The 21,208-nt window shown below is 42.1% G+C and overlaps 1 protein-coding gene across 2 annotated transcripts; it reads right to left on the bottom strand.

Moving 5' to 3' along the window:
* Positions 1-162: 162 nt before the first annotated feature.
* pik3cd (phosphatidylinositol-4,5-bisphosphate 3-kinase, catalytic subunit delta) lies at positions 163-17,906 on the bottom strand. Of its 2 annotated transcripts, none has more exons than XM_041945732.1 (23): positions 17,637-17,906; positions 16,583-16,757; positions 15,560-15,788; positions 14,815-15,047; positions 14,306-14,482; positions 13,248-13,403; positions 12,636-12,725; positions 11,373-11,594; positions 8,588-8,684; positions 8,044-8,174; positions 7,909-7,959; positions 7,653-7,820; positions 7,176-7,297; positions 6,941-7,084; positions 6,759-6,858; positions 6,495-6,661; positions 5,940-6,049; positions 5,585-5,663; positions 5,326-5,493; positions 3,545-3,668; positions 2,992-3,137; positions 2,766-2,898; positions 163-2,679 (listed from the first exon to the last, which is right to left on the bottom strand). In XM_041945732.1, the coding sequence occupies exons 2-23, from the start codon at positions 16,721-16,723 to the stop codon at positions 2,542-2,544; spliced, it is 3,126 nt and encodes a 1,041-aa protein (XP_041801666.1). In that variant the 5' UTR covers positions 16,724-16,757; positions 17,637-17,906; the 3' UTR covers positions 163-2,541. The 2 variants fall into 2 exon arrangements, with proteins under 2 accessions (XP_041801666.1, XP_041801667.1); XM_041945733.1 differs by having other exon boundaries at positions 12,636-12,722.
* Positions 17,907-21,208: the final 3,302 nt, after the last annotated feature.

Raw genomic sequence — 21,208 nt, 5'->3', positions numbered from 1 at the left:
ACTGTGAACCCACAAGACGAACTTTATCACATTTGCCAAAACCGCCCTGCATAATCAGAAATTAATTTCATTGCTAAAGCCCCAAATGTAGAAGTAACACGAAGTGTGTTCATTAAAAAAGAGGGGCCCAGACAGAGCTATTGATTGATACATAAAACCTATAATAATTTCTTTTTTTAAGATGCAGGAAATAGGTAGATAATAAAGGTAGCATATGGCTTGGCTTAGCTTCAGTGCACTCTGCTGTTGCAAACTCTTAACTGAGTGCACGCTTCCCTCCAAACAGCAAGTGAAACAAAAGTAAAAACAGGATGCAGATACAGGACAGGTCAGGGGGATTTATCTGTCTTAGCTGCACACATGAAACTGAGGCCTGAAACTCAAAAGATTTGTACCATTTGACAGAATGCATGAATTACAATCAGTTCACAAGAAAACAACAGTACAATTTACAACTTGCAAAAATAGCCCGTCAACTCAGTAGACTCACTCCTCCTGGCTTGAAGCAGCTTAAAGCAGCAGTGTTTAGCTGAGCCTACACTGAGGGACACTGATGCCTCATATTTAAAGTCTATTCCCCAGGGAATATTTCGGTAGCTTTTAAATCTTCTTGCTGTGTCATCTACAGCCACACTTGCTCTTGTGTAAAAGTCATCATCGCACAGAGACTCATACAAATGGTACAGGTCATTTTAACCGCTATGCAAAATAAAAAGGCTATGAAAAGCGAATCATCTTCCTTGCAGGAGTGACAGAAAGATGTGCAGTATGCAAAATAATCTGACAATAGCATAAAATGAAATCCTACAGCACACAGGCTCACTTGAGCTGACAAACGCCATTTTGCACGCCGTTAGATATGTCAAAGTATAGAGGTGTCTGACACTACGAGCATGAAATTTCTTTCATGGCAACTGGCACATCAGTTCTAAAATGTAATGGGAATTACACAGTGTATAACTTAAATATTAGAAAATAACAAAGACACACACACACATACACACACAGAGACTGCATCATCTGAGATAGCACACATGGTCCAGATTTACACTTTCAAAAGGACCGTGTGTACAGCATCACATTTTGAGGAACACAACGTCAAGTCTATGGCTTATATGAGTCCACCGCTTATTTACTCATTTGGTTCTTAATGCCTCATATAGTCATTATTCGTCTGATCCTTTGACCAGACATTTATATGATAGCTTTGACTCATGGCTGAGATAATTTCTTTTTCATTTGCTAACAGTAGTTATTAAAGGAATAGTTTGACATTTTGGGAAATGCACATATTCCCTTTCTTGCTGTGAGTTAGACAAGAAAAGCGATACCACTCTTAAAGTGCATCTCTCTTTTAAATATGAAGCTGGGGCCAGCAGAAAGTTAGCTTAGCTTAGACTGGAAACAGAGAGAAATGCTAGCCTGACTCTGTCTAAAGGTAAAAACAATCTGCCTCCGTCTGTGCCAGCATCTCTAAAAAGTTGTGGTTTTAAGGGGGTTTTGTGTCTGCTCAGCACATCGCATAAAAAAAACTGCAAACTGTACTTACACACAGTTTTTTCTACAGATTTAACAAACAAGACATAACCTGTTAATTAGAGGTGCTGGTTGGCATTCAGCAAGAAAGCAAATAAGCATATTTACCAAAATGCCAAATTATTCCTTTAATGCATAGAGCTGTTTGGTAAGAGTCTGCTGGGTAATGTAGCCTGGTACACAGGAATGTTATCAAAATAAAGGTCCCATTTAAAGTTATTTTCTCTTACAGTAATTTGTAAATGGTACAATGCTTCCTGTCTACTGGCACTGCAAAGGCAACATACTGTACTTCAAGGCAATATTACACATCAATAAGTGATACAGCAGTCAAACACGTTTTTAAAATATCCTGCATGGCTTTGTACAAGTACTTCCAAGTTACCAAATTAAATAAAATACAACAAAATGAAAGGAAAGGACACAAGTGCAAAGAGGCCGTTGTAAGGAGAGGAAATGAGACAGCCACCCTGGGTTGTAAACCTTACAGGAGACTTGAGGTGAAACTGCCGCCCTGTTATTTTACTCGGTGTCGTCTAAGGTCATCATAAAGTTTAGTTGCAGTTCGCTCCCTGCTGAGTGAGCGCAGGAACTCTTGGTCTCTGCTTGTGTTTCCGTGATTCATGACACTTTTGTGCGAGCAGGTCGTTTACAAGCAGCGATTTGAACACACCAAAAAAGCGTCGTTCAGGATTGTTGTTGAGATGTCCTCAAGGCAAAGGCATTCCACTGTTTGATGGGAGAAAGATGAGTGCGACGGATTTCCTTCATTGTGAAAATATCTGTGTGTTCAAATGATGCTCCATGATCATATGACTGTCTTTGGATGCCTCCATGTAGTCGTTATGTACCACTGACAGGCCAGTCCCATGTAAACATTTGCTGAGTGTCTTTGAATGGCATTAATAAAGTAAAAGATTTGATTGTGTTTTCCTTCCTTTTATCTCCATGAGTTCAAATTCATCATTTTTGGTCGGTCTCCAGGTTCGCTTGGGGCAGTGTTCTTCACGGCCTATTATCTTTGGCCAAGGAGTGCATCATCCAGTTGACCTTCGTCTTCCAGCTCTCTCGCAGAGCTTCATTGAACTTCACTTTGAAATTCTTCAGTGCCTCGTCCTCTGATTTGCCCAAAGCTAAAGAGTCCTTTTGTAAACAAGAAACCAAGAAATTGCCAAATTATTATCATCCTCCTCAACCTCATCATCACCTGCATCATCACTGTTGCATACCTTTAGATACTGGATGTCTTTGAAGGAAGTGAGCTCTGGCAGTCCTGCTGCCTTCATCATGGCAAAGAGGTTGACGAACAGCGTCCCGTTCCTACACAGGATCTTATAGGCCCGCTCACAGTACTCCCTGAACCTGACAACACAGATGCGATAATCAACCATCGGTTATATAATATGTGAACAGAATCCCAGATCAGGAAACAGACTGATAGAAAAGATATGGTACCTCTCAAACTTCTCACTATTGTTCGTCTTTCCTTGCTGGATCACGTGCACAAAGTCGTAAGTCAAGATAAAAGGCACACGCTCCCTGTTGATCCCGAGTTTCCGCTTGAAGTTGCCCAGGAAATGCCCAAAGTCAATGTGGAAGAGCTGAGGAGCAAAGGCGAAAATGATTCCTTTGTTCTGAATCCCTGACCCCTGATCACTGACCACAGTCACATTTCTTCAAGACTCACTAACCGGTGAGTGACCTGAAGGGTTTTATCCCAAAATGACCATCTGATCTGACTGGAAATAGATTAAAAGTCACAACTAAGTATTAATAAGGCTCTTGGCTGATTGGAAACTCACACAGCTTGACATACCAATTAGTATAACATTTCAATGGGAAGAAAAGTTTTTTAAACATTAGGCATTGAAAAGTACTGCACTGAGCACCACTAAAGTCAGGTTGGACATCAGGTTGAAAGCAGCCCCCCAGTCCCCACTTTGTGCCTGATCGCCCCCTTGTGGTAGATGTCAGTGTCGTTCTGGATTCCTGAGATGAAAGACGGTACCTGTCCAGTTTCCCTGATCATGATATTGTCATTGTGACGATCTCCGATGCCCAAGACGTAAGTAGCTACACAGTAGCCAGCACAGGACAGCGTGAACTCTTCTATTGCTTGATCAAGTTTGTCCCTGGTGAAAAAAAAGGTCAGGGAAACAAGGAAGCAAAGCATGAGTGGGTTTTGTTCTTACAGTACACTTACACTTCTCTACAAACGCACACACGCACACACACACATAAACACACACATACACAGTCTTGAGGCAGAATGTCCTCACTGCTATATGAAATATTCACAGACGAGTTCCTCTGGCCGATTAATGATTGACCGTCACATCCTTTCACGGTCTAGACGTGCAGAGGGTTTACTGTGTCAAGCTTTTACTAATTATCTCCACTCCGTTTCGAGTGCTGCAACATTTCAGGCTAATTACCTTTCTGTTCTGTCGTGCCGTTAGCTGGGCCGGTCTTGCCAACGTGACGTACAAAGCCTTATTCATTACATTGAATGGTCCTCTCTCTTCTAAGGAGCTTTTAGAATAGAAGAGACCTTCAGACTGTCTGGCACCAAATAAAAATCTACTCTCATTCAATGCTTCTGAAGCTGTAGTCACCCATGCACTTTGTGTCGGTCTATCACGGTTTCAAAATGCTGCGCACAATAAATACTTCGAAGTAAACAATTCAAAGCAGACGCGCAGACATTCAGAGAGCGCACTTAAAGCATAAAACCTATAGATCGTGGAAGGACAAAATAATTTTCTCCATCATGTCAAGGAAAAACCACCTACATACTCTGTACCTGTGTGTTCATCTATAGCCACAGTATACAATGCTTAAACTGACGAAGGGATAACAATTTTACCTTTGTTTTACTGCACTGTCGTTCATTATCTGTTTGCATGGCAGCCTCTACTTATTGGTTGCTTATCACAGGCAAAGTTATAGTTGTAGACAAATACATCGATGAACAATTCCATTTATTATAGCTTATATACGTTTTTATAAATACAAAATCGAGGGAGGGTTGAAGTGAAATCTGACTGCCAAAACAAACAATGTCTGTTCAAAACAGATCCAGCAGATGTGACAAATTTCGCACCCTCAGCGCGTTTCAATTTCCTACCATATAAAAATACATTACGTGCCAGTTGGTGTACTTCTACCTTAGCTGTTTCACACATATTGCGATGCACTTGAACACATCGCCGGTGATGTAGTTGAATAAAAGCAATCAATACACGACCTCTTTGTACCAACAGGAAGCAACACAAGAGAGACGTCAGTCAACATGTGGTTTGTTAATGTCTGTTTGAAGTTTAAAAACTTCACAAACAGCAAGTGCAGTGTGTTTTTTCTCATGATTTAATACCTTTGTTTTATTAAATGTCTGTGGAGTTAACGTTCCACCAGTTCAGCTGCAGCTGTGGCTAGCTCTTACACTTCTGCTGTGCATTTCATCGTGGAGCATGTATCTCAACACCCCAACAAAAGCAACAATTTTGCATGCTGGCCTTATGAAGCAATTTTATTCTACAATTTATGTGAGTGATCAGACGAGAACTAGCAAACATACAGTACGTGTTTGGACCACAGCTCAGGACAGAGCTGAGGAGGAGGGAAGGTTACTGGGGAAAAGGCCATTTGGGTGGCTTTGCAGCATCTGTTGCTGTAACAAAATGAACTGATGGATGAAACTCTGTGGCTTTGTACAGTGTTTGGAGTGCATATAATGGACCCAGTGCTGGGTTTCTGGGGTTAAAGAGGGCAATCGATCATCACACTCACTCAGGATTCTTAGATTTGAGCCAGTTGAGCAGGGCGTCCTTGTTGAAAGCAGCAGTGGCGGCACTGTTACTGCTGTTGCGCTGGATATTGGCGATGGTGTCTGAGTTCTTTACCACCTCGATGAGCCCCATCTTGTTCCCAGTGGACAAGCAGCCATATGGGATCATCCTATGAGTGTGGGGTGAAATGAACAGCGTTAGGTTGGTCTGGAAGAGCTTGTTGTGCAAAACATCAACAGCAGCCGCACATATAGCTGTACCTGAGATCCAGGCCTTCTTTCTTCCATAAGTTCTCCATGAGCTGGATCATCTGGAGGGTCAACATGTCTTGTCGAAGATCTAAAAGTGAAAATATATAGATATTCATTTCGTTCATTCCATCCTCTCACCTTTCTCTTTTTTTGAATTTAGGTGACATCCCATTCCTAACCTGCTGGATGTGTTTATCTTTCCAGTGCATTTTAATGTACTGTGCTTAATGTATTTTGTATATTCCTATCGTGCTAAACTAAAGTCAACTACAGCTTAAATCCTGACACCGTCTGGCTACTGCATGTTAATATGTACTGAATGTGTGCAGTCATGACTCATGACTCAGATTTTCTTGCATCTCACCGTCTCCGTTTTTGAAGATGATGCCCACCATGTCTCCTGGAGCCCCGGGGTTCTTATACATCAGCCAGAGCGGCTTCATCTTGGAGTCCATAAACCTGCACTTATCTGCACTGCAACGGCAACACACACTCATTATAAGCACAAGATCATTAGAACTGTGCCAGGTTCATACACTGAGGACAGAATGCACTTGTTGAGAAAATGCCTGTATTTACAAAATACTATGACATTTTACTAATGGAGTTTTTAAATATGTATTCATTCATGACTAATGTCCCTTGAGGACCACTGCAGGAAATGTGGAAATTTTGTTAAACAAGCTAAGAGGAAATATTATTTAAAATCATCATCTGAAAGGGTTTTAGCAATGAGAAATAAGGGCAAATTCTGCTGGTGCTGCAACAACAAAGGGTTCATTTGTCAATATGCTACATAAATGTATTATTTTGTAATTCAGTAAACCCAGAAAGGGACCAAAACTGCCCCTGAAAATCCAATTAAGTAGTGTGTGTGTGTGCGTGTATGTGTGTGTGTGTGTGTGTGTCCCGCACTAACCAGATCTCAGCGAGAATGATGCTGGGGTTGAGTGGTGACAGAAGGTCTGACAGGGCCTCCAGGTAGGCCTCCTGTCTGATACACAGCTTCAGGTCGTCCACTGTCATCTTCTGGGAGCCGGACTTGACAAAGTCGCTCAGTGCCTTCATCTTGCCCAGAGCGTCGTTCTGTGTGAGAGAGGCGAGGCGGAGGCTGAGATTTAGCACAAAACAAACACACGCGTTTCAGAGCTTGAAGTCAGTGTGTGTAAGTGTGTGAGATCACCTGTTTGGTTAAGAGCTTGATGTGGCAGATGTTTCCCCTGCAGTAGGCCTCCAGAATCAGGCCAAAACGCAAACTCACAGACGCCACGTGAATCTCTGACCTTTAATGAACACAAGTTCTCCAGTCACACAAAAAGCTGCAGATGCACACAGTCTTGTTATTTCTGCTGGACCGCCTCTCACCTTAGGTGCCAAAACAGAAAGTGTCCTATCCTCCTGTTGGACAAAGCCCTCTCCAGCAGGAAAGTGGTGAGGTCACAGTCTAGATAGGACTCGTACTTCAAGACCTGGACCAGCTGGATTAAGTATTGTAGCAGTTCATCATCACTGTGTGCGCAGAAAACGTCCCATAAATTAACAGGTTGTTAAAGCACAAAATGCTACATGGATGTGAGCAAAAGCATGAACATGTGCGTACCTGAGCTTCCTGAGGCATCTGATGGTGAAAGAACGCACTGCCGGGTCGGGAAAACTGTAATCTAAGAGCTCCAAGGCGTGGATGGCAGGGAGGTCGGGCCAGTTCCTCAGTAAACTCACCATCTGAGGGAAACACATTTCTCCCATTAGCAACTTCTCTGATAATCGATTAATTGTTTGATGGCTTATCAGGCGCAAACATTTGCTCAAATGTGACTGTTTGTTGGACAAAATAAGCAATTTCAAGACTGTCACCTTGGACTATAGGAAATGTGTTTTTAGTTTTGAACCATGCTAGCAAAGTGGCTCCAGTATCAGCTTAACGCTGGTCTGTCGAAAATCTTTGGCGATGCCCTGACTTTTACACCAGCGGGTTCACATTTTTGGTTCACAAGGAAATGTCTCAACAGCTTGTGACCAAATACCTGAAAAACATTTCAAGAGTGGAATACAAAACGCCCAAACCCTCCAGTCATACCTGAACCACGTCCTCACGTTTACTCCACTTGGTGATGAGGAGCAGCTTGGACAGACTTTCAGGATAACGCTCGCGCACTTCTGCCCGATGCTTCCACAAGAGCTCCTTTTCGTCCTCGAAAAACTCGGTGTAGTTTTTGTTGTCCATGATTTCTTTTAGTTTCATGTACTACAGAGAGAAGAAAAAACCCAAACATAAAAAAAACAAAAACAAAAAAAACAAACAGTTGCAGCTTAGGATTGTGAGAAAGTCGTACTTCTTCTTTCGTGGTTATAGCTGCGTCGCCATTCTTCTCCACGCCACTTATCTGAAAACAGATGAGGATTTTTTGACTGTAGTTTAAATCCAAATTTCAGTATGTCCTTAAACATAGCTGTTTGGGAATCAGCACCTTGTCAAGTGGAGGGTAATAGAGAGGATGTGGCCGGATGTTGTGGAAGCGAATGAGAAGCCCAGCAGCGCTGTCCACATTGGGGTTCTTCTCGACTGTTCCCATCGGGTTCAACAGGTCGCCTTTGTCATCTGTGATGAAAACACCATGCATTAACTTTGCATGAACTTTTATCCACTTAGTGAGTATATTTTCATCTTCAAACCACTCCTGTATCTCCTGTAAAAGTGTCACCTACGGTCTGTAGAAGTGACAGTAAGCGTTAAACTAATTGCTCTGTCAAACTACATTGAATAAACATGCAGTCCTGATTTACAGCCATGTGTCTGGCACCAACAAACACTCATTTCCACGTCTTAAAAAAGGCTATCTCATGCATCATGAAACACATAATGAGTGAATACGTGGGGTTTTGATGGTGACACATGCCACTTTGGGTATTTCAGTTCTCACTGTGCGCTGCCAGGCGCTGTGGAGGAGACTGTTAACATGTGAGGTGCTTTTGAAGAGGAGGAGATGCAAGAGGAGGCACGGCTGAAAGTACCAGGAACAGATGGCCAAGTGGACAAGAGGAACTCCCCAGTCTTCAGCTGGTCCTTGTAGTCGAACACCATGGTGTTCACCCAGGCTATCGGACAATCCTGATGAGAGGGACGGGAAGGATTAGGTTTGTTGACTTGCTTTCAAGACCATCTGCATGCAGTAAGATCAGAAGAGCAGAGGGACAAAAAATGCTCTGATTTTCAATCGATGTGACAGGGTTTGATCAGTTACAACCAAATCTGCTCACTTCGTTGAATTTTTTTATTCTATCACACACATACAAAGGTTTGTGGTAATCTGTGAGATATAAAATCTCTTTATCTATTTTAACATCTACCTGCCCGGTTCAAGATTTCAAGAAGTCAAAATAAGTTCAAAAGCTAACTCAATTTAAGATTTAAGATTTTTTAAAGTTAAAGCATTTCTATCAATTAATCTGAAATGTACTGAATTATTAAATCTCTCTTGTGTAACATCTGTGTTCGGTTGATTAATCGGGGTCAATATCTGTCATTTTGAGATCATCTGCGATCACCAGAGACAACACACAGTTTTTATTTTCAAACATTCATCTGTGTTCACGTGAATAATACATGAATGTTAAATAAATGCTCACTGGGACCAAAAACAAAGAGATGCTACTGCTGCTATTGTGCGCACTAACAAAGTTACATCCTCTCTCAGAAACAGGAAGATGCTGCTGATAAATACTTACTTATTTTTTATTAAAAAAAAATGTTTTTTTCAAAGGTTAGTTTTTTTGATTACCTGTGGACATTTATTTCATTCATACATTTTCTGAATTTAAAATAAGAGCGCTGCAGACAGAGTGCAGATCTACTGAAGCAGAGACTGCAGAAAACAACATTAGTGTTAAATAAATGTTCATTTAAGTTCAGAAACGTTGTGTCTCATCTGTTATTATTCTTTATCGTTGTAAGTTAGATGCAAAACAACAACATGGTATCGGTCATCGGCCGCTTTGCTCTCTAAATGTCAGTCAATGAAAAACCCATATCAGTCGCCAACTAAAAGAAAAAAAACCTTTAATATTTTAATGACACACATTTTGTCAACTTTTACTTTATACTGTAATTCATTGTGTTAAATAAAAACTTCTGGTAAAAACTGTCATACATGACAGTCATGTTAAAGTTATAAACCAGCCAGAGGTCAGCAGATATAACTTATAACACATTTAGGTTAAACGTGTTCGGCTAAAAAAAGAGACACTGCATGTAAATAAGAACGGTTAAAATAGCTCGACTTTCGTCTGTGTTTCTGGCTTCTGTCTGCAGGACTTCTCTTCTGGGCAAAAGAAAAGAGAAGTGGCTCAGAAAGCAGAAGTGGGTTGGTGCTCAGAAACCCACCTGGGCAAAGTGTTTGGACGAACCTCCCAAACACGTCGCCCACAGCAGCGGAAAGCAGGGGAGTCTGCTGTTCACTGTACTTCCCAGTGTACAGTGGCAGTACTGCTGTTGTCCTGTTTCATACTACGTTTATTAACTAATAGTTGCATAAAGTAGCATATTATTTTTAACCTCACAAATGTAGTTAATGCTACAACTAATAATGATAATTTCTTTTTGATTTTTACTATTTCTTGATTAATCATTCTGTGCAAAAATTGCGTAATTGCTTCTTTTTGCCAACCAACAGTCAAAAAAAGATACAACGATATAAAACAAAAAAAATGTCACATTTGATAGCTGGAACAATCAAATGTATAATTCATAATTCATAATAATAATTCACAATAATTCAGGATCAACAAAGCAGCCACAAGGTTGCATTCCTCGTCCATTATAATCTCTGCTCCGTCGTTATGCTGATGACAGTCTTGTATGTTGAGAGTATAATCTGCATATCTGCATCTACACGTACAAAGAAGTGCTTCAATTTAGAAAAACTCTGCATAGCTCGCTGGAAGCATCGCAGCAAAACCAAACATGTAGAACAGTTTGAGCTTGAGAAGAATAACGCTTTGTTACTGCACTGGCTCCACTTTCACCGCTTCTTACTTACTGACTGTTTATATATATATGTGTGTGTGGGCGTGTATTTATTTTTAGATTTCTTTATATGCTATTGCTATTCAGGATATATTTATGTGCATACGACTACCCCTGTCCTTATTACATACATACGTTTACTACATTACTGTATTCTATATTAAATTATATTTCATTCCTATATTTCAACTTCCGCACTACTTTATATGTCTTAGATTCTAATTTTACTTACGTGAGTTTCTTTTTTATTCATATTTGTCTGACAACAAAGACTTTTATTGCCAATGGCTGCTTCCTTGTAATTGTTGTGTTGATGACAGTAAACAACTTGAACCTTGAGTAGCAGGAAATTGCTTTGAAGAGTTTTTAGGCCTCTACTCTAAATTGTCCCTTAAAGAAAAGAAGCAAGTTAAAAGATGAAGCGCTCGGCGGGCCGCAGGGCTGTCAATACGAATGGTGACTGTAAAGATGAATTTAGAATTCCTTGAAAATGTTTGCCAATTCCTTCCTTCCTTGGTGTGATGTACAGATAAAAGAGATGAAGCGGATGAAATGTTAACCGCAGCCTTGCCACTGAATACACTTGCACAACCAGACGCAGCAGCAAAACACACCCACACAGCACACACTGACTATGCACACTACACACTAGAGAGGAAACAGATCTGTTTGTGCTTGCTAACAAATTCACACCCACCAGCCCAAACACTCGCCTACTCAATCACAAGTTGTACACTGAGGCCTGAAAACGCCATGAGCTTCTGGCGTACCCACCGCTTTCTTATTCTTCTTTTTGGTGCCTCGGGGCTTCTTGGCTTTCTCAATGACGGCATATAGAGCGAAGCACAGGCGGCTCATGCGAGGCAGGTCGGCCACGTTTATGTCAAACTCCAGCTTTTGATCCCACAGCGGCTCGGAGCACACTGCCACCTCCGAGCTTGTCACCACCTTACAGAGCAGCTCGCTGCCATGGAAGAGGCCGGCCTGCACCACCAGCTGGACGGGGAAACACACAGACACAGGAGTGATTAGATGAACGCAAGCTGAAGAGCTGAGTGCTCGTGTGAGGGAGATTTTTTTTGTGGAAGATTTACTGATTTGACTTGATGATTCAGAGTTTCCTGTGTCTCTCAGGCTATGAGTCAGAGGGTCTCCACATTCATAACGTAAGCAGGTGGCGATGCCTTTGCGGTCAGGAAATGACAAACAACCACAGGAGTCAAAATTCAATAGTGCATGACCATTAAGCTCCTGCCTTTTGGCAAATCAAGATAGTCTGAATCTATATTTACAAAATCTATGAGTGGCTGTTCTCCCCCAGGCCGTGTTTCAAACCTTCGCCTGCCAACTGCAGACATGACTGATAATTATGTGACAGGACAAATTCACCATCCGTCATGATGTGCTCTGAGGCAGCAGCCGGAAGTGCACTTACACTTAATAAGCCATCTAAACTGTAACGGAGTTAGTTTTGAAACTGAATCACAAGCACAGACACACATTAACAGAGTTCCCTACGTGTGTTCTCACTCTTTTCTAGTCTTGCTTTGTCAAACTGGTTGAAACTGTCATTGCAAAAAAAAAAAAAAAAAACGCACATGGAAAAACTGAATACTATTTCTACATGCCAGTCATTTACAGGGGAGCAGCTTAAATTGAATAACACTGAAACTTTCCTCAAATTTCAACAAAGGTTAGGGTCTGTCTGCAATAGTAACAACACGCATGCATCGCCTACAAAAAAAGAAGTGCACTGAAAGCGAGAGACAGCAAGACGTCTGTCTTTTTTCTTAGAATCTAGGCCTCAAAGTGAGACATAAAAATCAGATAGGCCCTCCCCATTTCCTGTTTTGAAGTTTTAACCAACCGCCTTGATGAATTATGGGAAACGTGTGGTCTGGACCATGTGACCCCTTGTCATTTACATGTCAACCTCGCTGTTCGTACAACTGAAATTGAGATATTGGTAAACAAGTGAATGCCACACTTCATTGAGCAGAAAAGCGAGAAAAAAAACCCACACAAAACCACACCAACCTTCATTCCCTCGTCTGCGTTGACTCGGCTGCCCTGCAGCAGGTGAATGTAGAAGGGCTCATTGATGGACCACAGAGAGGAGGTATTCTGCTGTAGGAAGGAGTCAGAAGCGAGAGGAAATCTAATTTTTCCCTCCCATTTGTCAAATTAAAACTGCGTTCATGCCATTCCCTGAAGTCGCAAGGCATGAAACAGTTGCTACAATTTCCTGTTTGGCAACACGTCAAAAGCTAGAAACTCAACAATGTATACTTACAAAAGAAAGTTAAAAAAAGAGAGAACAAACTCGAAACTGGAAGAAACGGACAAAAAGCTCTCCAAGGTACTTTGATTAAGTCTGAAGAACATGTCATCTTATTGTTCTTTTCTGCTCGTAGTTATGATTTTTTTGTGTGTGGGAAAAAGCTTAAAAACACGTAATAGCATTCAATTAGCAAACAAGTTACAGTCAATGCAAGCAAAGGCGTAAATTATCAACATTGTGTTGCACGTCATGTTTCAAGTGTGACAAAGTCCACGGTCGGGTTGAGGAACAACTGCAAGAGGAGAGAGAGATGGAGGAGAGGGGGAGCCCATCTGTTAATGACAGACATCCACCCGCTGACCTCTTACCTTCTTCAGGGGCAGGGGAGGAGGCCTGGACAAGGAGCGACTCTTGTACACCTGGCTGTACATTCTGCCCTGCTCCTCCTGGTATTTGCGGATGGTGGCGTCGCGCACCATGGTCAGATGGGGGTTTTGGCCATTTCTCAAACACGAGAAAATGTACTGGGAGAGAAAAAAGACAGAGGGGAGAGGACAGTTTGTTTGTTTGTTTTGTTTACTGGTACAGCCATCAGTCAGTTGACCCACAGATATCTCCCAGTGTTCTGATAGCACTGGTTAACTCCTGGAGGCTGTTCATTTGCTGTAGGTTAATGCAGCCCAAATCTCATTATGTGTGGATGGATGCATTTCCTTTCTGCAGGACTGCTAGACAGATATGAGTCACCCCTGCAGGTAGCTGCAGTTTCAAATCAACACTGGGGTCTCCTGCCATGAACTCAGCCACAGACTGACCCCTCTCCTGATGTGACAATCATGTCAGCTGTTACGGGCCTCCCACACAAACTCACAAGCAACACAGAAAAGAAAATCTTCCACATCTGCTGAGAAATAACAGCTGTGGAGTCAGTAGAGTGCACTATTTTTCATGATTTTCTGCAAACAAATGTCCAGTGCACTGAACATTCCTCAGTAATGTCAGTCACAAAAAAATAAAAAAGGCATGGATGTATCCTCAGAAAGGAGTGTCCACATGAGTGGGACATTCACGAGGGAGGCCAGCAGGTAGCCAACAGCAGCTCATCAAGTTGCCCATTTGTTTTGCGAGTCACAGCTTTATGGAACAAAACAGAGCCACTGTTATAACTACACAGGATTCGATGTCCGAAAGCCCAAACCCAGAATTTGTGGTCGGGCTTGTAATTTTTTTTAAATTCAGCTGCCTCGTGCCACTTTCTTATAAAGGAGAATGGAGGCAAACTGAAGTGTTCAAATATGCACAGCTGCATATTATCCACGTAGACTCAAGGCTGTAATTGCTGCAAATGGTGCCTCTGTACCTCATGTTGAAATAACCCGTGTATTGCCCCATGAAACACCGAGACGCTGTTGTTGCAGTCACTCACTTTGAACTGGCACAAGGGGTGTTTCCCATAGATGAACTCCCACCTCCCGTTGACCTGCAGGGTGTAGTCCTCGGGCTCCTGTCGCACCGAGCGAAAGACGGTGGCCTTCTTCTTCAGGGCGCTCCTCATCAGAGTCACTGGGAGGTCCTGAGGGTCCTGCTGCAGCATGAAGCTTTCCTGCGAGAGTCACAGACAGCTTAATGCAAATAAAAGGGCCAGCTTTACCGAAAAGCGTACAAAATGTGGCCCTACGTGGTTGTAGATCTGGCTCCTGTGTGATGTTTTCAAGGTGGTGTTTGTGGTGTGGGAGGGGGATTTCCAAAGGTGCTCACACTTACTTCAAATCGTCCTCCACAATTTATCTACACAAGCTGGAACCACAGTTTTTCCAATCAGAGCTGTTGTGCTCTGTGTGTGCCGCCCCATCATACCATAACACTTGATTTGATTTGTCTTAACAACCTCTACAAATATGACTCATACAAAACTACAACAGCAGATCTACTCACATCACAAGCCTCAAACTTCACGTTGATGAAAATCTTCTTGGTGTTTTTTGACTTCACGCTCCCACGCTCCGGCGGAGAGCAGCATGGCTCCAGGTCACATGGGAAGCTGTATTGCAACCACTGCTGCCACGGCATTATCTGCCGCTCTTGAGCCTTCTCTTCGCAAAACGTTCGCATCTTGGTCCGAAACTCATTCACCTCGTGGTTCTTCTGGGCCTCAAACTCATGCAGACCTGGAAAATCAGAATGAAAGTGTCAGAAAATCAAAAAACAAGTCACGCAAACAATTACTGATTACTAATGCACTAAAAACTGAAAGAAGAATGAAAGTAGGGCTTTTCTGACTGACTGAACTGAAGCCTAGTGAGAAAGACAAAAGAGAACATACTGTAAATACATCACGCAAGTCAAAAACGTTACTCGCTCTAGTTTCAATTCAGGTGTTACATTGCGAACTGCTCAGAAAAACAGCACCTATTGGTCATTAAGGCTTTAGCTCGGCGGTTGGATCATTTCGAGAGCTCTGCATCACCGCCAGTCATCTTTTGGTGTTTATTGTGATGGTTGTTCCTCTGTGGGGTGACCTTCCTGTGGCAGGGCCTCTACAGGCTGACGTGAGTTGACACTGCTTCTTATCTCATACACAGTAACTGCACAACAATACCGCCAACCTATGAACCCTCTGTGGCCCCACGGCAACCCCTGTAGCAGCTCAGCTGGACCAGAGAAGGATGCTGCTGCTGACCTTTGCCAATTAACAGGCTGATCTGGGTGTTGGTGAGTTTCTCCACTCGGTCGCCCTCCCTCGCCACAAGCCTCAGAACGCACATGAAGGGCCGCACGTCGCTGATGCGCCTGGACTCCTCCTCCAGTTCCTCCCTCTCCGCTGTCTGGTTGATGCAGGTGAAGACATATGCGTCGGGATCGCCCAGGCCGCTGAACAGGGCCTCGCTTCTGGCGTTTCTCCAAACCATCTGAAACGGGAGACGAAAGCAACGCGTGAGGATTGGAGCTCAGTGTTTATGGCCAGAAATGTACAGTGTGTTCTCCGTGCATTTACAACGTCTGCTCGAGGAATCGTGTATGTCATATTCAAAAGCAAGAGACAGCAGCTAAAGCGCTATCAAAAAATAACGCGTTTATCGCCACTCTGGCTTCTCTAACGAGCCAAAAAGACGACCGATCGTGCAAAAAATGACCCTGGCAGTTTTTGAACATTCTCTAAATTTCCTGGTGAACCACCCCGATTGGAAAGACATTTAATCTCTTAATCATCTTAACAGCTTCCAAGAGTATCATACTTAACACGGCTAAATCAAACAGCCTGAAGTGGCAGAACTGTTGGCATAGAAACTGGCACATTCACATTTAACAGCAGATCTGCCTCAGCAGAGAGGTGGCCGTGTGCACCGGGGAGGAAAGCTATGGCTCCTTCTCGAACGGTTGCATCAAAACTTCAAGATGAATCAAAAGCACAGGCAGGCATTGTTGAGACTATGTGATGTTTTAATTAGTTTAATGTCTGACGGTAATATCAAGTCAACCAATTTGCTTAAAAGCACACTGGGTAAATATTGTAAATAATAACAGTATTTTGCAACTGTGGCCATCAGAGCAGCAGAGTCAGTCAATTGAAATCTATTAGAAATACAGACATCCTTTAACAGACAAAATGCAACATTTGATGACGTTCAACATCATATGTTAGTGGTAAAAAAGCCCCTACAAACAGGTAATGGTCATGAAATGTGGATTCGAGGAGACGTACTTTTTTGATGCTTTTGATGGTGTCATTTCGAGACACAGGGAATTTGAGGAAGATCCCAGTTGGCAGCAGGAAGTCCATCACGATCCCCTGGTTCCCCTCCTTCTCCCACTCCTCCTGCATCCCATACTTCCCCGGGGGCATGGTGACGGCCTCTCATTTACCGTCAGCTCCTCCGCTGCTCACCGGAACACAAGCCGGCCGGCCACACACAACGGAAACACAGCCGTGGGTTAATATGTCCACCGTTAACATGTCTCACTGCACATGTCCATGTGCTGTGCGTCATGCGACCTGCTGTTTGTACCCTGAATGTTTTTTCTTTACAGAATCAGAATCAGGCGGCACATGCAGAGTGTGTAGGACATGAATGAATGACACTGTACACAGAACAGCAGCCTGCAGCTGAAGGGCCTTGTTTCCTTCCATCTCCTCACTGCAGTTTAAAGCATATCTAAGAACAATAATATAAGATTTTCATGTGTTTTTGGAGTTCTGCTGTCAGTTTATAGTCTACAGTTGAATGCTTTGAGTTTACAGGTTTAATCCATACATCTCCACCCTCATGCATGTTCTGTCAGAAAGAAGTGCTCAGAGGTCAAATAAGGTGAAGGCACAGGATAGAAAAAGAATTATACACACTGTAAAAAATGCATAGAAATGCGTCAATTTGATGTCCATTTGCTGCAGGTCTATTGTACTGTGCAAACAGAAAACATGGTATGATGAGTGTAATCTTCAGTTGTTGGCCATAAAGTAATTCTACACTATTGATTTCAGTAAGAGGAAACTTGCTGTGCCGTGTAGCTGCCAGATGTAGGCTGACTTACGCTGCCTATAAATACAGCTGTATTTGAATCAATGTCAGAACACTGAGATCCAGTGTGGACACACTGACATAACACGTTTAAAACGAGAAACCGCTTTAAAAGCAGCAATGCGATGCAGCCGGAACGTGATATTTCGGCTGTCTTGACTGAAACTTCCACACACACACACACGCACAGCTGCCGTGTCACAGCCAAACCCTCGCCAACCTGTTAGCGCGGACACTTGCCTGTGAGCGCTACAAGCCGGTCATCTCCTCATGGCTCGTCTCCCTGCGAACACGGAGTCGTCACGCGGACATGTCTCGCTCGGGCGGCTGTCGGCTGCGGGTGTGCGCGCGAGGTGAGGCGCTGCTGATCCTGCTCAAGCGGAGCGGCTCATGTGAAGCGGTGAAGTGTCGATGAAACGTCGCCCCTGCGTCGAGGCAGTGGTGGCGTTGCGCTGATCCAGACTGAGCGGCTGCGCTCTGCCTCTGCAGCCTCCCCGCTCCCCCAAGGGACCGTCCACCAAAACTTCAGCTCGTGCGAAGTGAAAGTAAAACGCTTCTCTCTCTGACTTCCGCCATGCGTCCCTCCGAAATACTCCTCTGCGTATAGTGTAGAGTATTTATAGATGAATTATTTTTTGGGGCAAGAGCTGAAACAATTAGCAAATTAGTCAATTAGTCAACTGACAGAAAATAAACTAGCAACTATTTTAATATTTGTTAAGCAAAACTGCCAAATATTCGCCAGTTCCAGCATCTGACATGTTTCTGAAATGTGAGCATTAACTGCTTTTAAATGCAGTTTTTGTCATAAAATACTTATTTATCCATCTTCTCCTCATATTGCAAGCAAACAACTCACAGTCGTTGCTGATAGTAAACTGAACTGTCTAAATACGAGTGTTCACATCCCGTGAGTAAACCTGAAAGAAACACTAAAATGAAGTGAAAACTTCACTTCAGTAGAAGTACAGAAGTATTATGGGACGAGTGTACTTGAAGTACAAAAGTAAAAGGACTCAAACGAGAAAAGTGGTCCCTGTGACTACTATCACTGCATCGCATTTTGAAATTATTATTACCAATAAATGAATGTCTAACTAGCATTTTACTGCTATATTTGGTCTAGGTGGGTGAAGTTGACTTTTAGCTATTTTATAAATATACCACAAACAGTCACATGTTTTGTATGTGAAGTAACTAATAACTGACAAATAAATGTTTTGGAGTAAAAAGTACATCACCACCCTCTCAAATGTGGTTAAATAGAAATATAACGTCACATCAAATGGAAATAGTCAAGTGCAAGTACCAGAAATTTTGATTAAATGTACTTTGTTAGGCTCCTCCACTGGATCTGGACTGTCGGTCAGATGAAACAAGCAGTCTGAAAAACTTAGAATGGGTATTATCACTTTATTGAAAATGGTGAATCAATTGATCAAAAAAAAAAAAATAAGATGATGAATCAAGAATTAGAATAATTATTTGTTGCTGCTCTAATCCCATGTTATCATTTTAGTATCTATTTGAGGACATCATGTTCCTCATCATCATCAAATTCAGAAAGCTCCATCGGTTTGTCAATGACACCCTATTTAAATCATACAAATGATTTACTGACAACATCTGATGTAAATATAGCGCTACTTTCTCCTTTTGTCATCCTTCCACCGTTGCTGCTTCACAAGTTGAAGGCGCTCTGACACAGATGGGCCAGGAGAGGCTCCCTCTGTTCAACATTCTTGTGAATCAGATGGAGGTTAAGTATATTTCCAGATACTGCAGTCCAGCCCTCTGTCACACGACTAGTTGTGTTTTTATATCGATAAAAGGAGGTTCAATTATGCTTATGAACATATTGTTACAGTGCATTTAAGATTATGCAACCCATTATAAAGCAGCAAGAGTGAGATGATTTCAGAAAAGAAAATGCTACATTTTATTAGTTTAGAAATTCCAAAATGTAAACATGAAAAAGAACTCTTCTTAATATCAAAAATCTAAAAATGACAAAATGCTTTGTCAGAGTCTTCAGATGGCTCCTAACTTTACCCACAGTGAACTTTATGTCAGCCTTTATTTATTTTGAGTTTTATGGATGTCTGCAATCAAACTGAAACTCTTCAATGGGAAACCTGCCTTCCTTTTTCATATCTCCATACGGTTTTGCAACAATTAGTGAACAATGTTACCACTCTCAAGTGGAACATAAACCACAATAGTACTCCGGCGAAAAGGGGAAATAGAGGGGCCGACATCACAGCATGACATTACAACTATTCACTCTCAGCTATCTTGTGCACAAAGTATATCATTTTGTGACTTGATATCTATGTCAGACAACATCTTAGCAAGACACACCACAGGCTGATTAAAAAATAGTCTCTCGTCTTGTTTTTATGGTTTGGTTTGCAGGTGTTAATCCTCCATTCGCACTCTGTGTCTTGGTGGTCTAAACCTCCGAAAACTCTGGTTTCCTGTTGAATGACGTCTCAGAGGCTAGTGCCATGAGCACATAAGTTCTTCTAGATTCGGTTCGTGTATTTTTGAAAAACTCAACATGTGTTTGTGAGCGCACTTCAAACCAGCTGTTGAAAACAGGAAGTGATTGTGCAGAAGAGGAACTTTTAGCCAGAGCTGCAGCTGAAAGTATAAACCTGTTTTGCACCTGAAGAGTCAGTGAACTATTTACTGAAAAAACCTGTCTGTAAACAACCTTTTCTCAGCTGTGTCTGACATAAAATACAACTCTACCTGCTGTTTATAGGAGCTCAATCTCAAACTCCAATACTGTGTGCATAAGGGTTAAAGAATCAAAATAATTCGTGCTTGGATTTAAATGAAACTGCAGGTATAACTGTAGTAATTAATCACTGGTAATTAACAGCTAAAGTGGAAAGCAGTGCTGTTATTTTAACACACAGCAATAATCACCACTAACGTTTTCTGTGCAGCTAAACATTAAATATGTAAGACAGTGGATTTACCCTGAGTGAACACATATTAAAAGCTTGGTCATGTGATGCTCAGATGTGTGACCTGTTTACCGTCTGGGGCTTACCCACAGTTCTGTGGTGGGCTTGAGTAGGGGGTCTTGACTTCCTGGATGCGCAGTGTTCTGGCCCTAACGGCGAGAAAAAAGAGAGAAAAACAGTCAAGTCTTGAGATGAAAGTTGGTGCTTCACTTGTCTGTGCTTATTTCTTCCTTTTTAAAAAAAAAAAAAAAAAAAAAGCATACCGTTGTTGGATGTTGCAACATAGTGGTGTTGTCATTTTCTTGAAAATTATCAGGAAAGAGGGAGGAAATCGACCCAAATAGGGTGAGATGGTCAAGATAAAACTTAAAATACTACAAAATGGTTACATTAACGAATTAGAAACTGCAAAGCAGTGGTATGCAACAGGAAGACCAAAAAGCAACCATAAAGATGAATGATAAAACCACAAATTGTCATTTTGACACTTTGGTTTTTGTGTTGATTAAACAATGAACATATAACACGATAATAAGTGTGTTTTCAAGGTCAGTTTGGTCACCTCTGGAATGGAGCCATGCTGGTTTACTCCCCCTGTTTCCAGTCTTTTGCTAAGCTAAGCTAACTGGCTTATGGTCTTATGTTCAAACTGAACAGAGAGAAACTGTATGAGAGTGGAACTGATCTTCTTATCTTCTTACTCCCAGCAAGAAAACAGACGAGTTTATTTTCCAAAATATCCAACTATGCCTTTAAGCCATGAATAACTCTCTTCAGATCATGATATAAAGATCTTGAAAATTGTTGGAGGAAACTGGACCTGGCTGCTAAATTAAC

The sequence above is a fragment of the Chelmon rostratus genome, chromosome 10, assembly GCF_017976325.1.
Source record: "Chelmon rostratus isolate fCheRos1 chromosome 10, fCheRos1.pri, whole genome shotgun sequence".
NCBI lineage: Eukaryota > Metazoa > Chordata > Actinopteri > Chaetodontiformes > Chaetodontidae > Chelmon > Chelmon rostratus.
This window is presented reverse-complemented; position numbering and strand designations above follow the sequence as displayed.

Excerpts from the sequence above, each read along its gene's own strand:
- pik3cd (XM_041945732.1), bottom strand. The coding sequence starts at position 16,723 with ATGCCCCCGGGGAAGTATGGGATGCAGGAGGAGTGGGAGAAGGAGGGG. Across the intron at positions 8,175-8,587 it reads CACTTGGCCATCTGTTCCTG|ATGACAAAGGCGACCTGTTG; the intron begins GTACTTTCAGCC and ends TTTTCATCACAG. Across the intron at positions 7,960-8,043 it reads ATTACCCTCCACTTGACAAG|ATAAGTGGCGTGGAGAAGAA; the intron begins GTGCTGATTCCC and ends ATCTGTTTTCAG.